Genomic DNA, 27,094 nt, shown 5'->3' on the forward strand with positions numbered 1-27,094 from the left:
AGTGATTTCTTGATTGAAACAGGTGTGGCAGTAATCAGGCCTGGGGGTGACCACAGAAATTGAACTCAGGTGTGATAAACCACAGTTAAGTTATTTTTTAACAAGGGGGGCAATCACTTTTTCACACAGGGCCATGTAGGTTTGGATTTTTTTCTCCCTAAATAATAAAAACCATCATTTAAAAACTGCATTTCGTGTTCAATTATGTTATCTTTGACTAACAGTTAACGGTTTTTGATGAGCAGAAACATTTACGTGTGACAAACATGCAAAAGAATAAGAAATCAGGAATTTTTATTTTTTTATTTCTTTTTTTTTTGCTGGAGAACAAATGTAGAGAAAAAAAAAGATTTGTGCTTTTATTTGTTAATCTTTGGCAAAACCTACACAGTCTGTGAGTCAGCCTCAATTCTTTTATGACTGACAATGACTTAGAAAGTCTTTTATGTGACACATGGAGTTCTCCATGTCTGACTAAACAACAGGTTAATTGAAATACACTACACTTTTCAGCCACCTTGCATACACCTTGCTAGTATTGGGTTGGACCCGCTTTTGCATTCAGAACTGGCTTAATTCTTCACAGCATAGATTCAATAAGTTGCTGGAGACATTCCTTTGCTGAAGATTTGTCAGCTGCACATCCATGGATGTGAATCTTCATCCCAAAAGTGCTCTATTGGATTGAGATTAGGTAAATCTGGCATTTTAGTACAGCGAACTCATTGTCATATTCAAGAAACCAGTTTTATGGGGCCCAAAGTGTTCCAAGATAATATCCACTACACCATTACACCACCAAACTGAAATGTTGATAGAGCCATGCTTTCATGTTGTTATACAAAATTCTAACCTTACCATTACCTAAATGTTGCAGCAGAAATCAAGACTCATCAGACCAGGTGACATTTTTCAATCTTCTCTTGTTCTATTTTGTTGAACAGATTTGAATTGTAGCTCAGGATTTCTCTTATTAGTTGATGTTATTTTTGCCTTTCTATTAGCTTCAAATAGTCTGCTCATTCTCCTCTGACCTCTGGCATTAACAAGGCCTTTTCACCCAGAGAACTGATCCTTACTGGATATCTTTTTTAGGACCATTCTCTGTAAACCCTTTGTGGTTGTGCGTAAAAAAAATCCCAGTATATCAGCGTTTAGAAATAGTCTACCAACAACCATCTCCACCTAAGCAGATTGTCTTGACCATGTCGACATGTCTAAATGCATTATGCTGCTGCCATGTAATTGGCTGATCAGATATTTGCTTTAACAAACAATTAAACAGGTATACCTAATGAAATGTCCAGTAAGTGTACTGTATAATAAGTTTATTTGTGGTTTGATATTAAAATAATATCAGTGATATGTTTTCTATCCTGCATGGACAAAAAGAAAAGCAAAAGTTGCATTAAAAGCAAATTAGTTGCGGCTGAGATCTTGTTTTGCTGATGGAAGAGTCAAATCACACTATACAATCTTCTCCAGCACATCCCAAAGACTTTCAAATGGGTTAAGGTCAAGACTCTGCAGTGGCCAACTTATGTGTGGGAATGGGAATTGAGCTCAAAACCACTCTTTCACAATTGAAACCTAATAAATCTGGGCATTCTGAAAAATACCCATCCCATAAGTAAAGAAAAAAAATAGGTCGGATTCAGTACATTCAGGTAGTCAGCTGCCTTCCCTTTATTGCCTAGACCTGACGATCTGGGGCAAGTCCAGATCATAACACGTCCTCCAGATCGCTATGTCTAATGGGTGCATCACTTGGTGCACATCCCTTCTTCCCCTGACATCAGACTCATCAGACTTCATAATATTTTATTATACGTCATATCATTATAGCAGACAATGTTATGAAGGTTCAATCACCCCCTCTGTCCATTCATCACAGAAAAACCCGGCAGAGAATGTGAACAACCCTCTCATTTGTAGTAGTCATACGCGGCTTGGACTACATAGAAACGTACGTCAGAAGAGTGCCACGTGACGTTCCATGTCTCGCGCCTCTCCCACCGATCCCTCCTTGTCGTGCGTCTGTTTCAGCACTAGTGGCGCGTGACGGAGGTGAAATTTAAGAGACATGCTTCATCGGGAGCGGCTGCGTTTCGATCTCGGTAGTATGTTCAGCGTGTGTCTTTGTGTATTATGCGTTGGTAACGAATATTTGTGACACCGATCTTTGTCTCCGCGTTCGGCTCATTGTTCCTTGCGGCCGTGTGTGAGTTCATGTTTTTTTTTTCTTTGTTGCAGTCTCGCGAATGTAGTGTAGTATTAAGGTGTGCTTTCCCCCCCATCAGCTCAGCTGCCTGTCCGCTTGTCTGTGTGGGTTCGGGGGTGATTGACAAGCGTTCGCTTTTTCTGTTCTCAGCCGATCAGCATCACGCAGCTCTCCTTCATCGGGATCCTGAAATGAGCAACCGCAAATAAAGGGGCTCGCGCCCTCCTGCTCGGATCATGGCATGCGCCTCATTATGCACTTGCATACGCGCGCCGCCGACGCTCGACAGCAGTAAACATGGGGCTCAGGTCGAGAAATGGCGCTAACGGCGCCCAGGACTCATGCGAGCGGCGGAAAGACGCGGTGGCCGGTGAGCTCGAGACATGCACGAGCCACGAGCGGGACGGCGCGCTGCTGCTCGCCACCTCGGCGCGGCAAGCGGAATTTAAACGGGGCTCGCAGAACTTTGGCCTTTTGGCCAAAACGCCTATAGGTTACACGCGGCCCGTGAAGAGGAACAACATCCGGAAACGGCGCATCCAGAATCTCATCTACGATGCACTCGAGAGACCCCGGGGATGGGCGCTGCTCTACCACGCGTTTGTGTAAGTACTCTCAATGTCAGAAGCGCGCACACAGACACATCAAAGCTTTCTGCACCTTAATGCCGTAATGATCCTGTAACTTGATCGAGCGATAAGGGGTGAGATAGTGCCTTACCATACGATTAGTCTCATGTACTTCCAGGTACTCTAAGCGCTTGCCTGTCTCTGAGTTCCCACAAATCTCTATCTTAATTAAAGTTTTAAAGTTCTGAATTTGGTATAACAGACATTTCTTTTAATCAGTTGACTTAGCCAAAGTTTTATCTCTATTTTTCTAAAAGGACTATCCACAGAAATTCTATTATAAAATGAAAACCTAAGTAATAAGAGTCCACGCTGGACCATTGAAGGTTGCTGTAAAGGAACTGAAAGTAGTTAAAGTTAATATTTAACTAATGTTAAACTGGAAAATAATCGCAAGATGAGATATCAAAACATCATCTAAATAACACAAGCTAATAAAACTTATGCGCTGTAGCCTAATCGCTATCCGTGGTGCTGAAATGAAAACCTAAGCAGAGTTGATTTCTTGCATTTATGTACACAGATCAGCCAAAAAAAGGTCCCCCTTGTGTCACCAAAACAGCTCTGTTATGTCAATGACATCTGGCACCAAGGCACTGAGCAGCAGATTTGCCCAGTTTCATCCCACAAATGCTCGACTGGATTGAAATCTGTGGAATTTGGAGGGCAAGTGAACACACTGAGCTATTTGTTCTGTTCCTCAAACCATTCCGGAACAATTCTCTTGCAATGTGGCAGGTCACATTATTTTTCTCAAAGAGACTGTCGTCACCAGTTCACTAGTTCACCTTTCTTGGAACACTTTGATGGGTATTACCCACTACATTCAGGAACAGTCCACAAGAGACCCATTTTTTTGCTTCTTACATTTTAGAGATCTGACTGTTCACCTGTTCCCTAATATAACTCAGCTACTCACAAGTGCTGTTGTAATAACATAATCAATGCTATTCACTTCACCTGTCAGTGGTTTTAATGTTATGGCTATTTGATGTAGCTATGTGTGTGAAAGAGAGAGAGAGAGAGAGAGAGAGAGAGAGAGAATGTCAATTAATGCGTGTTAATGGGCTGTAAAGAGACAACAGCATGAAAAACAAAATTATGTAAGTGACCCTTTTAATAAATTCACACACATACACACAACACACACACACACACACACACACACACTGGGGGCCTAAATGCATGTGTGCTCTGGTTAATTAGAAGAGCTTCATTACAGAGGGTGAGAGAGCTGAAGATTTCAAAATGGTTTGACCCTAAGCCAGAAACACACAATTTAACTAACACAGCACACACACTCTTTCAATCTTCTAAGCCTGTATCTTAGAAGTTATTAATTTATAGAAGTAGAATTTTTATTTTAATTTAAATAACCTAATAAATTTCATTTTCCCTCAAACCTGTTTATACATAGTATGTCTTCTTAACATGCTCATCACTATACCCATTTACACATGTAGGCATGTAATCTCTAGGAGGAAACAGGCTGTTATTCAGGTCCTCTATTTCCCCTCACATTCAAGCTTTGAGACATTCGTGATGATGTACAGAGTTTGCTGCCTAGGATGCTTGTGAATGTAACTAATGTGTGTGCAAACTTGTAGTCTCTTGGTTTCTAATAAGGCTTTTTATATAGACTGTTTGTGTGGACTCCAGATTTGCAACAACACTTTTAACCAATCTTAGCTGCAGTTAATTCTCTCTAAAATCAATGGAAATTATATAATGAAGTACTGAATTGTGTGTGTGTGTGTGTGTGTGTGTGTGTGTGTGTGTGTGTGTGTGGGAGGGTGGTCAGCAAGTAAAAATCAGCACAGCTATGTGCCTAAAGTAATGCTCTCCAAATATATTATTTTATTTATTTTATGTTACTATAAAAATTAGTGGTGGTCCTCTTGATATAAACACCTTTCCACTCATCAGTCATACATATGGGGCATTTCATAAAGTGCAATATAGTGGAAAACCTGAAATTTTATTTTAAAAAAGTAAAACTCATGTAGTGTAGATTTGTTACATGTAAAGTGAACTATTTAAATATTTCTAATATTTAATTTGTATCAATATTTAGTTGTCAATCAAGATGCTAAGTCCTGCTGGAACAGGAAATTAGCATTTCCATAAGGCTTGTCAGCAGACAGAATTTCCTGAAATCTCCTAAAATCTCCTGTTAGATGGCTGCGTTGACTTTGTACTAGATAAAACATAGTAGACCAACACTGGCAGATAAAATGTGACCCCATATTATAAATGACTGTGGAAACTTCACAGTAGATCTCAAGCAACTTGGATTCTGTGTGAGTGGTTGCTCTTGATGCACTGACTACATCGTCACCATACTTCTTGTGAAGCTCAAATTCACTTGAATCAGCTTTGCTTGACAGTCTTCTTAAGACTGCAGGCATCTCTGTTGCTTATCCATTTTTTCCTACCACAATTTTTATGACATGTAAGCCACAAAAATTTAATTATATCAAAAAAGGGTTTGAAATATTTTATGTTATGTGTAATGAATCTAGAATATGTGTTTTTAATTAAATTACAAAAAACGTTTTACAATATTATTGTTTTTAGATGCACTGTATGATAATCCAGCAAATATGTTGCTAGTAAACATACTATTGCAATAGTTTTATGATGTATATTAGCCACATTTTGAACAATGTGGTATTTACAAAATTGGGTAGTGCACTCAGCATATAATGGGTATTTACCCATATAATCTATTAGAATGCTTGTTAATGCTGTTTGTTACCAATAATCACATAGAGAACTGTTTGCACTGCAATTAAAACAAATCTTATTGTTGAATTTAAAAACAGCTACCTAGTACTAATGCACAACATGTCAATTAGGCTTCTTTACCAGTTAAACATACTAGCTAGCGGTCTAACATACATAATAAATAATCCAAATATTGCAATAACTGTTTTATCAGCTCAGTCTGTTTCTTGTCTCTCAGTAATTTGTTACTGCCGCTCTGCCCTCTCTTTCCTGGTCTCTCTCTCTCTCTCTCTCTCTCTCTCTCTCTCTCTCTGTGTCTCTCTCTTAATACTGTTCAATAACTAACAGATAACTACGGTTAAGCAAATGAGTAGTTCTTTCCTTAGAAACCAATAGTTCATCTGTCTTATTTCTATAAAATGCCAAGATTACTTGTTAATTACTCAGTTTGTATGTTAATAGCAGTTCACAATTAGTTAGGTAGTAATTAACTGAAACTTAAGCAGTAATTACTCAGTCTCTGCAGAACTATTGGTTAACTATGACTCTTTTATAATAAGTACTTATTAATGACTAATCAGTAGAAACCAGAAACTAGCCAAAACTTTCTACTAGCAAAGTCTTACATTCTCACTTTTTTCAAATGGTTTATGTTGAAAAGTCTTGAAACATGTGCCTGGCAGACGTGTCTTGCTGTCTGCTGCTGTTAGATTGATTGATTTAATAAATTATAGCTCTGAATGTCTAGTTTTGATTTGAGCTCTTGATTTCCCCTCCATTTGGTGTTAAAATGGAGAAACCAAGATGAAGACCAAAGAGCTGAAAACAAAGCAAAGCAGAAAGCAATTCTACAGCTAAGAAAAGAGGAAAAAATTATCCAAGATATTGAACAAGCACTAGGCATACAACAATTTGTAATGTTCTGAAAAAGAAAGAAACCACTGATCTATTAACAAATCAGACCTCAGTCAGGTTGGACAAGAAAAACAACAACAGCAGAAACATTATGAGGGCTCTAAACAAAAACCCAAAAACAACAGTCAGTGACATCCTTTATAGGGTCTATAGGGCAGAAGTGAAGGTACCATAATAGACTGCTCAAGGAAGATGAGAAAAGCAGTAATATAGAGTACATTGGAGGTCACAAGATGCAGGCCACCAAACAGCGGTTAGAATCAGAAAAGAAGTATCTGCAAAGAAATGCAGAAATGAGCAAGAAAAAATCTGGAACCAAGATTATCTTATAGCAAATGGGGAGATACCTCTGTGTGTAGATAAAAAGGATCGGTAGGATTGGTAGTGTCATGGTCTGTGGTTGCATGGGCATCTGCAATAGGTTCACTAATCCTTATTAATGATGTATCACATGATCACATGATAGAAAGGCTTCTAATTAAAAAAAAATGCAACCAAACAAATTGGGAGAATCATGCATTAAGACAGGTAACCAAAAACACATTTACAACACAACAAAAGATTTAATATAGAGAAAAAGTAGAACTGAATCACCAGCCCATACCCCAACTGCGGACCATGTATTTCACCTCCTAAAGATGACGAAAGGGAGGACATGCCCCCATCCATGTCATTTATACTTGCTGTTTGCATACTCAACTGATATATTTGTTCACTTTCCTATGGGGATGGGAATCACCAGTCACCACCCAATACGATATTATCACAAAACCTAGGTGCCGATACGATTAAAGTTGCTATTCTAAAGATATCACGATTTTATAAGTATCACGATTTGATATAACATTTTCCCAGATTTTGTTACAATTTTAAACCTTTAAAAATTTATTAATCAATTAAATGTAGCTTATTCCTTATGCCATTATTTTTTGCAAAACTAAGGCCAGCATTTAAACAATACAAAATAACTTTAAATACAAGAGTTTAAAATTTAATTTAAAATTAAATAAAGCAAAATCTACATTTTTTCATAAGCAGCACATATCTCTGTTATGTCATCCACCATAATTATTATTAATAGACAAACTTAGCTAATAATTTGCTCCTAAAAGCAAAAAGAATCCACTACTTCTACTGTTTTTGTGCATCTTCTACTGTCTTCTATGCATCTTGTGGGTGCATATGAGCATTTTGCATTAATTTCTAAAGAGGTGCACAAGCTATACACAAAACAAAAGCAAGATGTGTGAGGCAGCCATAATGCATGTACATAGTTAAAAGTCAGTATATTTCTGCCCTAAATCACCTGCAAGCAATAGATGTTCAACCATAAAGTAAGTGTTATTTACCTTACTGTTCCATTACTTTTGCTCATCCCAAAATGGGTATGTCTGCAATGAAAGGTGCCATGTTCTAATTTCTAGAAACTAAAAAAAATCTAAGCAAGTTGTAATGTAGATAAAGCAGAGAACCTTTGGATAAGAATTTCATGCAAAGCTCTTATCCAGATAAATGGTTGGATGGATGTTTTTATAATGGTTTAATTCCATAGCCTGATATTCTGTTAAAGGTCAGCCAATATATCAGCATTTATATAATGGCAACTGTATAAAACAAAAGTGTATGAGATCAACCGAAGATGTCAGATCACTCTCATGCTTTTTTGCTTGCACCACTGCTGAAACTGAATGTAAAGGGCAAATCCTTTAGTTACTTACTGCATATGTATGAATCTTTCATTTCAATTCTCTGTTACTTAACATGATAAGACTCATTGTTATTTGTTAGGATTCATTGATGTAAAATGATCAGGTTTTGACTGGACAACCTTTAGATGTGCCCAGAGATAAAAATAAATAAATAAATAAATAAATAAATAAAACATTTAAATTAAAAATCCCTAAGGTACACCTATTTCAAGTCAAGTCAAGTCAAGTCAAGAGGTTTTATTGTCACTTTAACTATATACAGTTGGTACACAATGAAATGAAACAACGTTCCTCCAGGACCAAGGTGCTAAATGCAACATAAACTGACAGAAGACTATCTAGCTAACTAAGAATTTCTAACTAAGACTATCTAGCTAACTAAGAATCCAAATTAGCTGGCTAGCTGAAACAAAACAGATTGACATGATAACATAAGTTAACAAAATAAATGAACAAAAAAGGAACTAGCTAACTTAGAGACCTAATTAGCCTAATTAGCTGGGACAGAACAGATTGACATTTTAAATAAACAGGGAACGTATCTACGTTTTTTTTTTTTTTTTTTACAAAAGAGACAACATAACATAAACAACTATTTGCTCTGGTCATGGTACACATATTACCAGATGCAACATGCATTCTCTTTTAGAATTCCTGTAAAAATGTCACTACAGGGGATTTGGAGAAATCCATGTGATGACTCAGTTGTGGGGCCTTCTGAACCTTGTGGTGTGTGTGGGGGGTCATTGGAGAGATAGTGAACTCAATTTCTATGCAAATCCACAAACAGCAACTAATCCCCAACACCCTGTGTGCAAGCATGCCAAGTCAGCATACACATACATGTAGTGTATAATGGCCTTTGGGAATTATTTTGGGTTTCCAATTTAAAAATGACATTACCCAGCATTCTTAAGCCACAGGGTCATCCCTCACCCTTCACATGACCTTGTCTGTGACCTTTTTGAATGGATGGAGTTTAGAGTTTCAGAAATGAACTCTATTAATCTCTGTTTGTTTGGCCACCATGCCAAAGAGACCCCTGCCTACATGACTGGACACCTTTTAAAAATGAATAAATACCATCCAATAAACTGTAGCAGTCAGAATTTAAGAAATTGGCTACAAATAATGCCCACGGTGGCACCTTCTAAGAGCTGAATGTGCGTCACGAACAAGAAGTAGTTGTTATGATGCGGCCCTGATTACATACCTTTCTAAACTTATTCTGCTCAGTAATGAGCAGTGCAGCATATAATTGCTAAGGTAATGTATAATTAATTAATATTGTCTCTTGAAGAATTTCCATCTATACTGTCAGAATAAAACCACAGTCTAGAATCACGTATCCAGACATGGTTTTTGTCTCCCTACGCTAACTTGCTATTTTGGAGATAATGCTAACAACAGCCCACCGCGATGAAGTTGAAATGCAGATCAATGTTTGTTTGACATTCAAAGCTTCTTACGTTGGTATGAACCAATCAAAGAGGAAAATAGCCTGAAAATTCTCATTCACAATAATTTGAAAACATAATCACTTTGTGTTTTTAAAGAGGAAAGACAAAAGTATAGACACCCTTATTAGATAGGAATACATACCTTCTTGTATCAGTAAAGTATACCAGTGTACAGCCCATCAGCATGTATAAATAAAAGCCAGTCAGTTAAGTAAAAATAAATATGTACTGTATATATCTACAGCAACGGCGCTTACAATGTGCAAAAAAATTGAAGCAGCGTGAGGAATGACAGCGAATCGACCACACACTCCATTCATAGGTATTTGTAGCACAAATGTCTCAGGATCTGCATGCAAGCGGAGCCGCATGTAGCCTCTAGTTAATAACAGAGGTGTCAAGTAATGAAACACAAATACTTTGTTACCTTACTTAAGTAGAAATTTTGGGTATCTATACTTCTATAAAATATATACTGGAGTAATTATTTTTAAGCCGACTTTTTACTTCTACTCCTTACATTTTTAAAATAGCCTTGTTACTCCTTTTTTATTTCAGTTTGTCATTCAAAAAAACAAACAAACAAAAAAAAAAACGGATAAATTGCGCCGCCAGATGGAACGAATTTGATTGAAGTTGATTTGATTGATTTGAAAAGTATAAACATACCATTCCGACACCCTGTTGGTTGGTACGTGATCCATCGAACCCGCACATGACGTCATGCCACACACTCCAGCAAGAACGTTTAAATAAAATAGCATTTTCGGTTGTGATAAGTACACGAAGATGTCCATAGTAGAAGATGTCCATAATAGAGACTATGGACATAACAGGAAGGTAACAGGAATGATATATATATATATATATATATATATATATATATATATATATACTCAGCAAAAAAAAAAGAAACGTCCCTTTTTCAGGACTGTGTATTTCAACAATAATGTTGTAAAAATCCAAATAACTTTACAGATCTTCATTGTAAAGGGTTTAAACAATGTTTTCCATGCATGTTCAATTAACCATAATCAATTAATTAACATGCACCTGTGGAATGGTCGTTAAGACCTTAACAGCTTACAGAAAGTAGGCATTTAAGGTCACATTTCTAAAAACGCAGGACACTAAAGAGACTTGTCTACCGACTGTGAAAAACACCCAAAGAAAGATGCCCAGGGTCCCTGCTCATCTGCGTGAACGTGCATTAGGCATGCTGCAGGGAGGCATGAGGACTGCTGATGTGGCTAGGGCAATAAATTGCCATGTCTGCACTGTGAGACGCCTAAGACGGCGCTACAGGGAGACAGGAAGGACAGCTGATCATCCTCGCAGTGGAAGACCACGTGTAACAACACCTGCACAGGATCGGTACATCCGAATATCACACCTGCGTGACAGGTACAGGATGGCCACAACAACTGCCCAAGTCACACCAGGAACACACAATCCCTCCATCAGTGCTCAGACTGTCCGCAATAGGCAGTCCATGAGGAGGAGATGCACGGCAGTAAGCAGCTGGTGGCCACCAGATACTGACTGGTACTTTTGTACTTTTGTTTATGTCTTATGGTCTATTTTAGTGTTCATACAAATATTTACACATTAAGTTTACTGAAAGTAAAAACAGTTGAAAGTCAGAGGACGTTTTGCTGAGTATATATATATATATATATATATATATATATATTTATTTATTTTTTTATTTTTTTGATTAATCACTTGGATTAATCATTTATTCTGACAGCACTAATGTTTATTGTAGACAACCATACAAGGGTAATTGTTACTAAGCCTGCCCTGGGTGCACTAATTCTCTCGTATGTTGCCCTCACAGATTCCTGCAGCTAAGCTTGGATGTACATTTACATTCCAATAAAGGTTACCGATGACATGCCACTGTAATTTGACTTTTTGCACCATTAAAATACTTATAGGCAACTAGTTATCATATCTTCTTCTCCATAAAACATGTTTATGCTCAGTAGTAGACATATATGGTTCTTTAATGTATTTGCATTGTACTAAAATGCATTATTTTTCAAATGCCATATACAGTATCCCAAATCACTATGACCATTAAAAAATACAACAAAATAACAACACCACATTTTTCTTTTTTTTTTTATGAGGTGTTGGTGCAGTATATAGGCCCGTGGCACAGCCTAAGCTTTTATCCTTAATGCTTACTTTTACACTTTAAGTAGTTTTAAAAACCAGTACTTTTACTTGATACTTCAACTGAAGTAATGGATGTGAATACTTTTGACACCACTGGTAAATTACATTTAGGCATTTGGCAGACGCTCTTATCCAGAGTGACTTACATTTTTTTTATTATCTCATTACACATCTGAGCAGTTGAGGGTTAAGGGACTTGCTCACAGTGGCAACTTGGTGGTTGTGGGGTTTGAACCTGGGATCTTCTGAACCGTAGTCCAATGCCTTAACCACTAAGCTACCCCTGGCCCAAATCACCAACTAAATGTCTTGTGTAAGACAAACCTCTACCATCCTATTTCCACCCTGCCTGAAAAATGTTATAGAGGGAATACTGAATCTCATATTAAAACACACACACACACACACACACACACACACACACACACACACGCACACACACACACACACAGAAACCAATCAAGTCTTGCATTAATCCAACATTAAGTTGTTACCACTCTGACTGAGCACAGCATACTCCAAAAAAAAGCTAGAGATGCATACTGTATAATGTGTCCTGCAGGACTTGTTTTTAATCAGAATTGTGATTCAATTCATGAGATTAACTCTAGCCTTACACTTTGACCTCTCTCTCTCTCTCTCTCTCTAAAACACACACACACACACACACACTGTAGTTTTTCAGGCTTATGAATCCGAGTCATGTGACATGTTGCCACAGTAACATTTCCATTTGGAGTGGAGGAGGGCTGTTTCAGTGCCCTTTGACAAACATACATGGTCATGAGGACACATAACATTTAGATATTTATGTTTTTTTTTGTCTCTGCAGTGTGTACTGTGTATGTGTGTGTGTGTGTGTGTGTGTGTGTGAGAGAGAGAGAGAGAGAGAGAGAGAGCGAAAGAGATTTTTTTTCCTTTGGATGGATAGTACAGTGAGTTGTCTGTTGCTGGGCAACTGTTCCAAATAAGATCTTCGGCTAAAAGAGAGCAAAATAATTCATCCTACACAAAATGATGTGTATGTGGTGAGGTAGGGCTAGAATATATACTTGTCTTATAATTCACTATCTTTTTATTTATGTGTCTAAGTGAAGTATAATATTTTTGTCTAAATTTGGTAATGCTTTCCATATAGCTTAAATCGAATAAATTCTCTTACTATGTAACAAAACTAAAAAGGGAGTCTATTAAGTCGTGCACATATTTAGAGTGTGCTATATTCATTGTCCTTCATGATAATGATGTCTGATTGTGTGTTTGTGTATAGGGCTAGAAGATCAGACTGAGAGAACGAGACAGACAAAAAGAGAGAGAGAGAGAAATGTAACTGCAATAACTTCAGCCTTGTTTTTCAGTGTTACCATAGAAACTGTGCCGGGGTACAATATCTGAATTAAATGTGTTCAGTATGAGCTGTAATAGAAGCTTTCACACTGAATTGCACATGTTATTGAATTCCACAACCCACTTGATAAGTCTACTAGATAAGAACAGACTTTTAACACACACGCACACACAAAGAACGCTAGAGAGAGAGAAAAGTGATTGCAGAGAGAGAGGTAATAGGAAATAAATTAGCAGATTGTGCATTATAGAACTGCATTCTAAATCAGCAGAAACTGAGGTTTTATTAAAATAAGAGCTGCTTTTCATGTTTTTCTTAATATTTATACAATCTGACAAGCGCGAGCTTTTTCAAATTTAAATTTATGGTGAATATTGAAATGTTATATTTAATTGAAAGTCTTATAAATGATCTTTTTTTGCATTATCATTTCAAGCCATTTCAGTTTCCTTAATTCTTTAACTGTTATTGTATTCAAACAGATAAGCAAAGCTGCTTCATTAGTCTCTCCAACACCAGTTATAATAATGGTCAATCAAGTACAGTACGTAAGTCCCCAACATATAAACGAGTTCCATTCCAAGAGCTTGTTTGTAAGGCCAATTTGTTTGTAAGTTCAACAGACATTGTTTAGGTACAGTGTTTTCACTTTTGTCTCTTTTGTTATTGCTTGGCACTTTTAAGCAGTACCGGCTTCATCACTGCTGCTTTTATGATTGCTTCCAGACATCCTGCACACTGTATGCCTGACATGTGATCTAACTTTTGTGAGTGAACATGCTCACTTTATGCATTTTGCGCTTAGTCCGTATCTTCGAAAGTTCGTATTTCTAATGTTTGTATGTAGGGGACTTAGACCCGGGCGTGGCACGAGATTTTGCTGCATAGCTCAAACATACTTGCATGTATGCACACGAAACCCAGGACACATTAAAGCTTATTGCATGTCATGGGTTCAACTCAACAGAGAGTCAGTTATTTCATTTGCAAAATGCACCTATTGGGAATTTTATACACTTTTCCAAGGAAGTTTATGCGATCGCCACCAAACCAGACCAATGTCACATACAGTAGGTGAGACAAAATTGTAGAGGGATGTTTGATTTTTGACAAAATTGTAGAGGGATTTTTGATTTCTCAAACGGGTCAGCCATGACGATGCCTCAAACTTATGCTGAAAATTCCCCCCTTTTCTAAAATTATCTTATAATGGTATGGGTATGTCCCCTTTAAATGTATGTATCTGGTGGGCCCATTGTCTTTTTGGTGCAGCGGGGTGGTGATAGGTGCTTGGCCTGCTCATTGTTGCTTGCAACAATATTTTAATAATATTTTCATGGCTTTGAAATAAATTATGCTAAATAATAATGTAGTTTAAGATTAACTAAGGACTAGGGTTAGTATGTGACACATTTTTATAGAATTTTAGGGAATTTGAGGAACACTGTAAAAAAACTAAGTTAAGAAAACTCAGATTATTAAGTGAACATGATGCAAACGAAGTCATTAATCTAACTCACAGTTTAAAGTTGGAAAGTTAGCTGTTATATGATCATCTAACTCAAATTCTTACATTTAGCGAGCTTGAATAGCTATGTTTACGTTACTTTAAAAAAAAAAAAATTCTGTACAACAAGAATTTAAGTAATTGTTTTATCAACAGCACTATCTGCCATCATTGTTAGAAACCATAATCTGTTGTTGCTATAATCAAAATGCAAACATGCTACCCAGTACACCCACTTCCCAAAAATACAGACGATCTGCTCGGTTGGGATTCACAGTGTCACTCTCCAGATGAGACGACAAATGCTTTTTTGTTGCACCACACAGGGGTCCATGCATGGGTTGAGACTGAACACTTGCACAGTTTTTGGCAGACAAAATAATTTGAATAAAAAATATGCAGCCTTAAACTAGCCAAACAGTTTTAGTTCGCAAATGGTGGTGCACCAGAAAGGCATTCGCCTTATAACCCCTGGAGATTGAGGGTTCAAATTCCAGTTAAGCAAAACTGTTATCTAAACCTTTTCATTCTAATTTTAGTTTTTGACTAACAGTAAAAAGTAATAAGAACAGAACTATTCTAGATGGCTGCGCTTCAGTTGAAAAAAAAAACCCAACTCAAAAATCTTTTGCATCACTCTGCCTTAATATTTTTACTTTTCTCAACTTATTTTATAGTGAATGTTTTCTTCTGTTATTATCACAGTACAGTGGTAATATTCTAAGCTGCAGTAGGACACCTGAATGGTGCAAACGTTTTAATAAAGGCAATATTTCTTGAATTACGATTCCACATGTGGTGCTCGGAGCTCACTCCAGTCATTCCCATGAACATTCAGCGAACGGAAAACCTGATCCTTAAAAATCAGCAGATAACTTGTAGTCAACTTGCAGTCAACTTGCAGAAGAGACACTTTTATCAGTGGGAACTGTACACACAATCATTTACCAACACCACCTGCACATTAGACTTTGCCAGGAACCCGACTGGACCCGATAGGTCCCGACGAGTTCGTCCGGGTTTGGGCTTAATTTCTATCATTTTACACGGGCTCGGGCTTAAGTTAAATGAGTGGTAATATGATGCGTTTCAATTAGCGTGAGAAAGATGCGAAGATGGATGTTGAGGAGGTGAAACGGAGGCTTGGCTCTGGCGTTTAAGTTTTGATCTAAGTCTGAGGTGTGGAAAAGTTTTGATCATGTGCAATGCAAAATTTATTTGTTCCAACTTCCAAGTGGCCTATAGCCTATACGTTAATTATCAATAAATTATGTAAAAACATGAATAAATTACTCATTCTTGACAAAAGCTGTGTGCATGTGCACATTTAAATAATGTTGGGCTGTAAACGGGTTTGGGCTTTTAAAAAGGTGTCAATCAAAATTTACTTCTCGGGCTCGGGCCGAATTCTGTTGGGGCTAACTTTAAAGGCCCGATTCTAGCTCTACTGCACATTATAGGAACTTGGCTGGGAGTTATTGTCCCTTCCCTCGTCCTTACCTCTCTTCATGCCGTTTCCACATGTTTAAAACATTCTGAAAGGCCAGTTCCTGAAAGGCCAGTGATTCAAACTTGAAGCCAGCAGTCCGACTATGGCTCCGGCATACTGGGAAAATATTCTACCTTGATGGTATCCAAGCCATAGTTAAACAATGGCATAAGTGCCTTAGTGTAGCCAGAGATTTAGATAGAGAAATAAAAAATTAAAGAGCATAATTGTATTCTATTATTTTACACAATTAAAAGTCCTGGTTTTACTTTAACACCCTTCATATTTAATCATGATATTATCAAAAACTAATTTTCCACACTATTACAATGTATCTTTACATTGAGTATTTAATGATTCACTAAGAATGTACAACAGCATACTGTACAGTGCATAGCACACATGAATATGCTAACAAATATTTCAACATTTTTGCGCATACAATCTGTACACACAATTGTAAGTTGCAGTTCCTGGAAATCAGATGAAACATATGCAGGTGCTTTTAGCTTTCACCTCCTTAATAACCTCTAATGGTGCCTTAAGTGCTTAAGAGCAGCTCAGCTGACAATGCTCACTAGTTGCCTCTGAGCTAAATGTTCTGCACAGAGTGAGAGTGTGCTCATTTGTTTTGTGTGTCAAATGCTTGCAAAGTGTTGCAGCACCTTTGATGTTAAAGGTTTGTGCATGTTGTCAATCAGACAAACAAACTCATTTTATGAATAGTGTCTGTGTTTGTATACTTTGAGGCATGTTTTTTGCAAAACTGGATTGTAAGTTAAGAGATTGGATAAAAATTTATCACATTAACAGTCAGCATTACAACATAAAATAACAGGTTAACCTTAACAGAGTTATTTTGGTAGGTCAAATCAAGGTGGGTATAAAACCATCCTGTCTGATGAAAATGTGGAGCAGCTTATAGTGTTACTGTTAGATATTGACAGTTTATATACAGCCATTATTTTATATCAATACTGAAACATGCCGCATAAAATGAGTAATGGAATGTATCAGACAGTGATAGAGAATCAAAAAAAAGATACAGAGAGTTCTGCAATTAAATTTTTCAAAACAATGGTCATTGTTGCAAAGCAGCTTTAGAGAATCAAAAGAAAATTCTGGAAATGGGTATGAAATGTGAGAAAATGTGTATGGATCAAAATGATTAGATTGTCTCTGATGAGCGAACCAAGCGTGACAGCGGCAAGGAAAATAAACCCTGACATGGCAATAGGAAGAAACCTTGAAAGGAACCAGACGCAACAGGAAACCCATCCTCATTTGGGTGATAAAAGAATAACTTTGAATTCTTTACCAGATTTATTACAATGTTTGGATTTTTCTAGTTGTCATTGAAACATTTGGATAATCTGTGTTTTACAAGGTTAACTAAGTTAACCAGTTATGAATAAACATATTACCTTATATGCCACTTGTATGGCAGTTTGAGACTGTGGAATGTAAATTCTGTTTTTCTCCAGTCAGCATTATAGGACACAGGGATTCATCCCAAAGGTGCTGTTTAGGGTACTTGCATAAAATCAATTGTAGTTGCCACTGAACAGCACCTTTGGGATAACCATGACCTAGATGACTCTCCACAGGCACAGGCACACATTATTTTCACAATACATGTGAATACATATTTTACATTTAGCCTGACGTCCATACTAGAGATAAAACTAAACTATAAAACCAGAAAAACACAGGAAAGGCAATCACTGGTAAAAATCCAGTATTCTTGACAGTATATTTGAGGTGTTTCTGCTAAAATGATGTTTGAGTTTTGCCAAACATGGCATTGGGCATTAAGGCTTTCTCCTGGCAACCCTTCCAAACAAACCGTACTTCTGTAGTCTTCTAATTGTGCTGTCATGGACTCGAACTTTTAACAAGCTCAGTGAGGCCTCTAGGGTCTGAGATGTAGCTCTCTTCTTGTACAAGCTTTCCACTTGTTAATAATCATTCTCATTGTAGGAAGGTGAACTCTAAATTGATTGGAAATTCTTTTAGAACCCTTTCCAGATTGGTGTGCAGCAATAATAACTTCTCTAAGACCATTGCTTAAGTCTTTTCCTCTTGGCATTGTATTTACACAAATCTGAATGTTGCAGACCAGCAATATACCAGAATTTATATAAAAAAAAATCTGCACACCTGATGATGATTGAGGTAATCAAAGATTGATAGGTAAAAGGTCTGTATGGACCTTCAGTTTGCACAATGCCTATTCATGAGTGTGATTGTCAATGACAAGTCCAGCTGATCATTATTTACTTAAGATGTCTAGACAGTCTAGTTCACCCCTTACAACCACCAGGGGCAGTAAGAATTGCCTGTATATCTACTGGCCCTGTTTACTTAAATTACTTAAAATCAGTAATTAAATTTTTAACATACAATCTGGGATCATCCACTCACTACTGGGCCAGTAGTTGATTACATAGCACTGAAGGTGGAGTCAGGTTTCTCTCATTCTCCCACCTGACTTCATAGAGATTCTTTAGCAGCCACATTTGTTTGTGTACGGAGTCAAATAGTAATTGTGCCACTTCCTTATTTGAGTAGTGTTGCGTGCTTGGGAATGCACGGGAATCCTTTTCTAGACCACCTCTGCAATCGATCCAGGTTCCCAAGCTTCGAACGATTACATGCTCACAGACAAAAATCTGACGGTAATGAGAAAACGGCCTTAGTTTTTCTTTAGCACTTTCTTGCCCACCTAGCACAAATGCCATGTGAATGAGCACCGCTATTATGATCAAGTTACTTTTCTTGCAATACTACTGAACCTGCAAATTTCAGAATGTCAGGGCCCAGACTGAACAGGAGTGAACCCAATAGCAGACAGGTAATTTATTTAAAAGCTTTACTGTCAGGGACCAGACTAAACAGGAGTGAACCAAAAAGCAGACAGGTAATTTCAAGTACACGCGACCGTTGGAAATTTCATCTCACACCCCACTTCCGGGTTTGCGGTGATTCCGGCCCATCATCGACACGCCTCCGCCCTTGTCACAGGGAATTCCCCCACACAGCCTGGTAATACCCTCTTACACAAGCACAGCTTTTTTTCTTTGCTTCTGCAATACAATTTTGGTCTTTCCACCCTTGTTTATGGATGACTGGCTCAAACACCACCCCTGTTATCCCATACTCTAAATAGACTCTTTATCCTTGTCAGGATCCAAAGCCAATCCTGCTGAACCACTGGGCTCAAGGTGGAATAATTCTCATTTAGTTCACTTTCTCTGGGATTTGCCAGAATATTTCCAGGATATTTTTCCAGTGCAAACAGTTATTTACAACTAGATAGTTTAACAGACATAGTGGGCAGAGCAGTCTGTAGTTGATGCTGACAATCAAATTAGTAATACACAGTTTATACTGTAAACTTATACTTAATTTTATTTTAGCAATAATGTTTTCCATTAACAGATTAGATTAGCTTTAATAATACTGTATTCATATGTTGGTTACATCAGTATCCCATAGTGACAGTCCTTTTTTCTAATTCAGATGCAGTGTGTCTGTAGCTGAAGTGTTTCTATTTTCTCATAGTGTGCACATTCCTGTGCATTTTCCTGTTTATTCCTGAAGAGAGGATGCTGTAACAACTGTGATTGCATTTGAATGCACTAATGCACATAATGTGCTTAATAAGCTATAACGTAATGTTCAGTCAGCAAATGAATGCAACAGTAGCACCAGTTGTTAGAGATCGCAGATTGAGTGCATTTTAAATGTAATTAGAAGTATACCAAAATGTTATGATAACTTTGTATAATAAGTTCACAAATCCTAATTTTTAAGTAAAGGTTCAGCGTATCCAGGGCCATAAAACAGTTGTGTAAATAGGTGCATCAAAAACCCATTCACAGCCATGTCCAAGGCTTTACAATTTGGGTGTGTGTTTAGGGTTCAGTGGAACTCCCTGGTAAGGTTTGTGACTCACTGGTGACTCACTTTTGGCAGAGCCATTGTTTTCACACAGAATTTGGCTGCCTTTAAATTGCAGACACAGGATTTTTCATATTTTTTTTTAGGGATGATCATTTGTTTAGGCATTAGATAATTCACAACATACCACTGTAGGCTACTATACAAGGTTCTGTGTGTTCCATAAGCAAGATATTCTCTACGGTCTTTATAAATTATATACTGCGGAATCGTCTCCCCTGCTGGGTCTTAGAGCGTATCTCTTACTGGTATAATCAACATCCGTGCACGTGTGCACTGACCATTTGTGTGCTAATTCTATGTCTGTGCACGTAAAACATATTTTATTTTGTGTCTCTATGCGTGTGTGTATAGCGTGTGTGTAAAGCAAAAGCAAAGCTCATTAGAGTGGTTAAAGATCCATTTTCTCTCCCTGCTTAAGGTTTAGCCTGCTCTTTGCCTGCTGTGTGTTGCCAGACACACAGATACCTCCTACTTTCACCTTTACAGACACACACACACACACACACACACACACTTTTTCTCTCTGCTCTACACATAAACACTGCTCTATTGCGATTCTTTTCAAAGTTTGTTTTATTTTTACTTTACAGCAGCAATTCTGTTAATGTGTCGATCAATCGAGTGTCATTGTAGAGATTTCTTGTTTATTTTTCCGATAAACCAGTATTTTCGTTGTTTCTCGTCATTGTGTAAGACGAGAAGGAGAACACACACACACACACAAACATTTATCTGTCAGGATTTATTTTTACTTCTTTTAAGTAAAGTGCAGGTTAATTTGTTTTATTTTTACTTAATATTTTGTGTAAATTATTTTTATGTATTTATTTTGGGGGGCTGTGGAATAAATAATTAGAGTTTCTATTATTTCTTATGGGAAATTCAAATTTGGTTTACGAGTGTTTTATAATATGAGCCCGCGTCTGGAATGAATTACACTATGCTCATAATCCAAGGTTCCACTGTATAGGCTAGTTTTGGTTGGGACTATTGATTATTGGGCTACATTTGGAATTTACTGTACATTGCAGCAATTTTGTTACACTAACCTGGTAAAATAAGAAAGCTTGAACTTTTCAGCGGCACATGAAAATACGGACATGGGAATGAGGTTGTGGCAAAGCCATCTACGTTTGCCATGGCTCTGTCTTTCCTGTTGTTTCCTGTATGTCAGTGCACTAAATATGATTTAGATTTTTGTTTTCTAATGTTTTGTGCTCATCTGATTAGTGATATTGTGCTCAGTTGTTTTGGCTGTACAGTGACATACATGTTCAGTCATGTGAGCATTATTTGCCCGTAATACTGTGTGTGTGTGTGTGTGTGTGTGTGTGTGTGTGTGTATGCGCGATCTGACATGCTGACCCTGCATTTCTTCATTGGATCTCTGGTGCAAATTGCTTGTTAGCAAATCTCTCAGGAACTGCCACTTTCCTACCATGTTGTGCTGTTGTGCTGAACACTTCTACAGCTTATAAAAGACAATTCAGTAATGATTAAGTTACCTAAACTGATGTAAAATATGAAATTAGAGTTTCCTACTCATATCAGTTTGATAAAACAGCTCCCTCATCTGGTTCACTCTCTCTGGGGTTTGTCAGAATATTTCCAGTATATTTTAACAGTGCAAATTAATTGCATGTTTAAAGCAGAGACATTTCTTTAACTGAACTATGAAATTAAACCTAAAGTTTAAATAATTCTTATTATATTTTTCATTAATTTATGGAGTTGCAATAAAAAAGCATAGTTAAGCAACATCCAACAAGAGGTAGTGCTGTTGTGCTTAAATATTAGCATGGCCATAGCATAACAAGTTACAGTAACTCTTACTTAGTCGCTTAGTAAACTTTAATAAAGTTCACTAAGTGATACTTTACTAAGTTATAGTAACTCAGTAAAGTTTTTGGTCTGAGTTAAGATACTCAACAATGATTTAAATGACCTCATACTGTCCACTTTACATCATGCATAATTGATAATGCACCCATATATTTTTCATGTCCTATTTCACAAGTAAAACCTAGTTCAACAGTAAAAATATAACCCACTTTTTTCTTTTGTAGTAATATAAATCTTGCAGTATCTAATCCTGTAAAAAGAGTGTTGTACTCTGCTGTCAGAAAGTTGTTGTAAATGTATCACTTATATTTATGTTGTTGGCTCGGCTGTTCTTAGCAGTAAACATTCACTTGTTTTTATCGATGAGAATCTGGAGGAAACAAAGGGTAACTGTTGTTGTAATGTTGAAATGCAAAAAGTTTTACTTTTTGCATTTAAACAGCCAACCCAACAAACTTCTACCAGAATAGCTAATTATACAAATGTCATTCTGGTCAGCCAAATTGTATTTTTTTTTCCACATTTTTTCCCCTAATTTAGTCGTGTCCAATTTCTCCTCATCACTAGGGCGCTCCTGTCCACTTGCGTGAGCTTACAGACGCCCCTGATTGGCTGTAGAGCCGTGATTAATGTGGGAGCATTGAGTACCTCTCATCACTCCCCTCTGAAAGAGCTCGGCCAATTAGCTCTCTCTAGACCTCCGGCTGAGAGGTTACAGCATCACCCAGGAACTGAACCAGCGATCTCCAGATGATAGGGCGAGCACTTTACCACTGCGCCACACGGAGGCCCAAAATTGTACATTTTTGGTGTTTTTTTTTTTTTTTTCAAAACACAAATAATTAACCTATGGCATATTTTATTCTTTGTTTCTAGGTTTTTGATAGTTCTGGCGTGTCTTATTTTGGCGATTCTAACAACATTTAAAGAATACGAGGATGACTCAGGTCACTGGCTCGTGGTTCTGGTAAGTGTGTGCATGTGAACCTACAGTACGAGTCAAACGTTTGGACACACCTTCTAAGTCTATCATTACTTTCATTTTTACTGTTTTAAAAAACCAAAGTGTAGTCAACAGTCTTGCACTCTCTCAGTTAGCCTTTATAAGCAAGTCAACCTGGAATGGTTTTCCAATAATCTTGAAGGAGTAATCAGTATCTTGAAGGAGAATGTTTCCAGTATATTTTAACAGTGCAAATAAATTACATGTTAAAAGCAGAGACATTTCTTTAACTCAACTATGAAATTAAACCTAAAGTTAATTTTTTTTTTTGCAATAGTTGCAATAAAAGAGCATAGTTAAGCAACATCCAACAAGAGGTCGAACCCAACAAACTTCTCCGGTCTATCTCGTCAACCCTAACCATTTCAATTTGATTTAGTTTGGTGTTTGTCGAAGTCAGGTCATCTGATGCAGCACTCCATCATTCTACTTCTTGGACAAATAGCTCTTACATAACGTAGAGGTGGTTTGTGGCTGTTGAAATGTGTCGGCAGCTTGAACTCAGAGAAGCATTTGTTTGGCTTCTAACCTGAGGTGCTATAAATTGGCGGTTTCTAAAGCTAATCATTCCAATTTAACTTATTCTCTGAAGCAGGGACAGTCCTTAGAGAGAGTCCTGAGAGAATGCTACAGTATGAGTATTCCAAGCTGTCACCAAAGCTAAATGTGGTTAATTTGGACAATCTAAAATTAAGTAATCAATTAAGTAATAGCCATAAATACTAATAGTTTGGATGCAATTAGGAAAGACTTAGAAGCGATTATTAAAGACTCAGAGTGTTTATTGAAGACGACATTATCAGATGTGCCTTCTTGCTGTATGTACTTCTGTGACTGGGTTTGAATTGCAGACAGTTTCTTTTTTTAGTGTACTGTCACCTGACTGTTGGTGTAATTAATGGGTGTACTGTAGAACACCTGGGATGCAGAGTTATACATATAGTTAAAAGTCCCATTAATGTTAGAATACATTATCACCACTCATGGAACGTCCAATCAGATTGCTCGTTCGAAACTAACTGTTGTATTACAATTACAGATTGTTACATTTTGTTAATGTGGTAAGGTTAAAGAAGGTGACCTTTTATGATCCACACAAACCTATGCACTCTCACACACAAAGCTGAGAAAAGCTAAAAATGATAGTTAAGTGTCTTGTGGGGGAACGGAGTAAAAAAAGCTGGAGAAATTGAAACTTTAATTAAATATTATCTATTTTCTCTTCTCTTTATCTCACATCTCTCATCCCTCTTACTCCTTGTAGGAAACATTTACTATTTTTATTTTTGGGAGCGAGTTTGTGCTGAGGATCTGGGCAGCAGGATGCCGCTGTCGATATAAGGGTTGGAGAGGACGTCTCAAATTCGCTCGCAAACCACTGTGTATACTGGGCAAGTGTTACGGACCCACACTGACACGTACATTATGTAATACTATCCTCAGGTCTAAAGTAAAACTGTAGGAACAGAATGTATTAATATACAGTTATTTCTGTATTTTTTTTTTTTATAACATTACCATATAAACATGAGCACTGCTATAGTTTTAAATGCTATAGTTGCATCCAGGAGGATCATGTGGAAGGTAGTTGTATACTTTTTCATTTCCATAATTCCTCTGTGATATTTAGGAATGGCAAATAAGGTGGAAGGAAATGTGTCACCTTTGTTTGACAGCCGATAAATCGCTTAAAATCTGATTTACAGCTGCGGTTTTAGCAGCTATTGACGCCAGAGTTGAATCACCAGATGTTCCATAAGTCATAACTAGCCCAAAAGAACGTAGACATATCACCCTCTATCCAAGGAAGGCCAGTTACTCAGCTATGAGTAGAGAGATGAGCTTTCATGCTATGCAGTCTCAGTTCAGCAATCAGTCATTTCAACTGAGCTTCCATGCCATCCATAAGCATGTTTAAGAGCTGACACATCCTTAAATATTTTAATATGATTTAAAACATTTAGTATAGAAGTCTAATTTTACACTGTCTATGACTGTTCATCAAAATGTGGCTTAATGTTTCCTTTTTTGATGAAATGGGCTAAATATAACCACATAAAAATGGTGCTGCCCAGAATCATGGAATTAGTCATACTCTCCAAAACAAATGATTGGATTACTCATTTTGTTATGTTTGACTATTAAAAATAGTCATGTGTCCCCTAATGTAAAAACACACTGTACTGAAGGCCAGGGGTAGCTCAGTGGTTAAGGCATTGGACTACGGTTCGGAAGATCCCAGGTTCAAACCCCACAACCACCAAGTTGCCCCTGTTGGGCCCTTGAGCAAGGCCCTTAACCCTCAACTGCTCAGATGTGTAATGAGATAAAAATGTAAGTCGCTCTGGATAAGAGTGTCTGCCAAATGCCTAAATGTAAATGTACTCACTGTACTTGCTGTACTCACTCTTTCCCCTACTAATGAAGAAGAGGTGTTGTGTGTTTGCACAGATATCTTTGTGCTGATAGCATCAGTGCCAGTAGTTGCTTTGGGTAACCAGGGAAATGTTTTGGCCACATCTCTTCGGAGTCTGCGCTTTCTGCAGATTCTGCGTATGCTGCGCATGGACCGGCGAGGTGGCACCTGGAAACTCCTGGGGTCTGCAATATATGCTCACAGCAAGGTAAGATCATGCCAACACTCCCACGCACCCATAAACACACACACACACACACACACACACACACACACACACACACACACACAGACACACACACACACACCTCCTAAATTTAGCTAATTAGACAATAATAGGTAAGGGACACTTTTTTCTACTGGGCCAGACCATTTCTTTTTGTCTCTGAGGAGTATTCCTGTGATATTGAAATATCCATAAATCCATTGTTACAGAATTCATTACTTGCAAATAGTTTAACACATTGTAATTAATTTTATAAGCTATCTTTGTTTGTCCAATTACTCCACCTAGTATAATGCTATAAACTGCGACAATAATAATGTATTTCCCATTGTCTTTGTGCAGACTAAATGTGGTGTATCTTTCACTGCTGGGTTGATATGTACAGTACTGTATGGTTGTAAGTTATAAGTAAAAAAGAAGTTATTTTTACCTTGTAAGAAGTTTTATTATACTGAGAATTATAGTACATTTATACTGTAGTTATAGGACTAGGATATAAGGCAATGGCAAACTACAGCCGGAGGTACTAAATGTCACCAGGCAAGGCAGGTAATTGCTTGGGGGGTCTCAGGCCAGTAGGGGCTCTTAAGGGCCGAAAAAATTATTATTTTTAAGATAAAGTTGATGAATGCTGGTAGGAGAGAATAGACTCTGGCATGGCCTTTGACTATAGCATCTACTGGGCTCATTGTAAAAAATACAAGCAAATGTACAGATTTAAGTTAAATTAATTACATTTAAATGTGCATATTTAAGGTTATAGGTTACAATAACAAGTTTACTTACATTTTTGACATGCCATATACTGTACATTGCTTTACATAACTGTTATTAAAAAATAGTTAACAAACGGACCATTGATTAAGACTTAATTACTTAATTACATGTACTTTACAACACAGTGAAATGATTTTTTTGCATATACCAGTTAGGAAGCAGGGGTCAGAGCTCAGCGTCAGCCAGGATTCATAAGCAGAAGCAGATAGGGTTAAGGGCCTTGCTCAAGTGCGTTTTATTTTCAGTTTAGCAATGCTGGGGCTTGAACCTCCACCTTCCAATCAGTAACCTGTAGCCATTTGAGCAGCCACTGTCGAAAGTGATTGACTATGTGTATCTGTGTATATCAGGAACTGATCACCGCATGGTACATTGGATTCCTGTCTCTTATACTCTCCTCCTTCCTGGTCTACCTGGTGGAGAAGGATGTTGTCTTGATGACACTACCCAGTGATGAAGATGCCACAGCAACGCCTGCCCAGGACTTCGATACATATGCTGATGCACTGTGGTGGGGATTGGTAAGAGTGAAAAATAAAGTTATGTAAGGACACAACTTCATCTCAGAAGTTTTAAATAGTTGTCCCGAATAGTTAGAACATAATTTCTTTCGTTGTTCACCGTTTTATCATTGTTCCCTGTATTAATATGACTAAAATATTTACAGTGTAATAA

General features: G+C 37.4%; 1 protein-coding gene across 3 annotated transcripts in view; it reads left to right on the forward strand.

Annotated features, from left to right (window-relative positions):
- Window positions 1-2,047: 2,047 nt before the first annotated feature.
- The window catches only part of kcnq3 (potassium voltage-gated channel, KQT-like subfamily, member 3), a 43,362-nt gene continuing 18,315 nt past the window's right edge, over window positions 2,048-27,094 (forward strand). Inside the window, exons 1-6 of one of the 3 annotated variants that reach the window (XM_053487263.1) lie at window positions 2,048-2,117; window positions 2,372-2,826; window positions 22,874-22,964; window positions 24,265-24,391; window positions 25,452-25,624; window positions 26,770-26,940. In XM_053487263.1, coding sequence (XP_053343238.1) covers window positions 2,519-2,826; window positions 22,874-22,964; window positions 24,265-24,391; window positions 25,452-25,624; window positions 26,770-26,940 — 870 coding nt within the window. In that variant the 5' untranslated portion in view covers window positions 2,048-2,117; window positions 2,372-2,518. Of the gene's footprint in view, window positions 2,222-2,242; window positions 2,827-22,873; window positions 22,965-24,264; window positions 24,392-25,451; window positions 25,625-26,769; window positions 26,941-27,094 lie in introns of those variants that run through there. The other 2 variants (XM_053487262.1, XM_053487261.1) reach the window with 2 other exon arrangements.

The sequence above is a fragment of the Clarias gariepinus genome, chromosome 25 (genome assembly GCF_024256425.1).
Source record: "Clarias gariepinus isolate MV-2021 ecotype Netherlands chromosome 25, CGAR_prim_01v2, whole genome shotgun sequence".
Taxonomy (NCBI): domain Eukaryota; kingdom Metazoa; phylum Chordata; class Actinopteri; order Siluriformes; family Clariidae; genus Clarias; species Clarias gariepinus.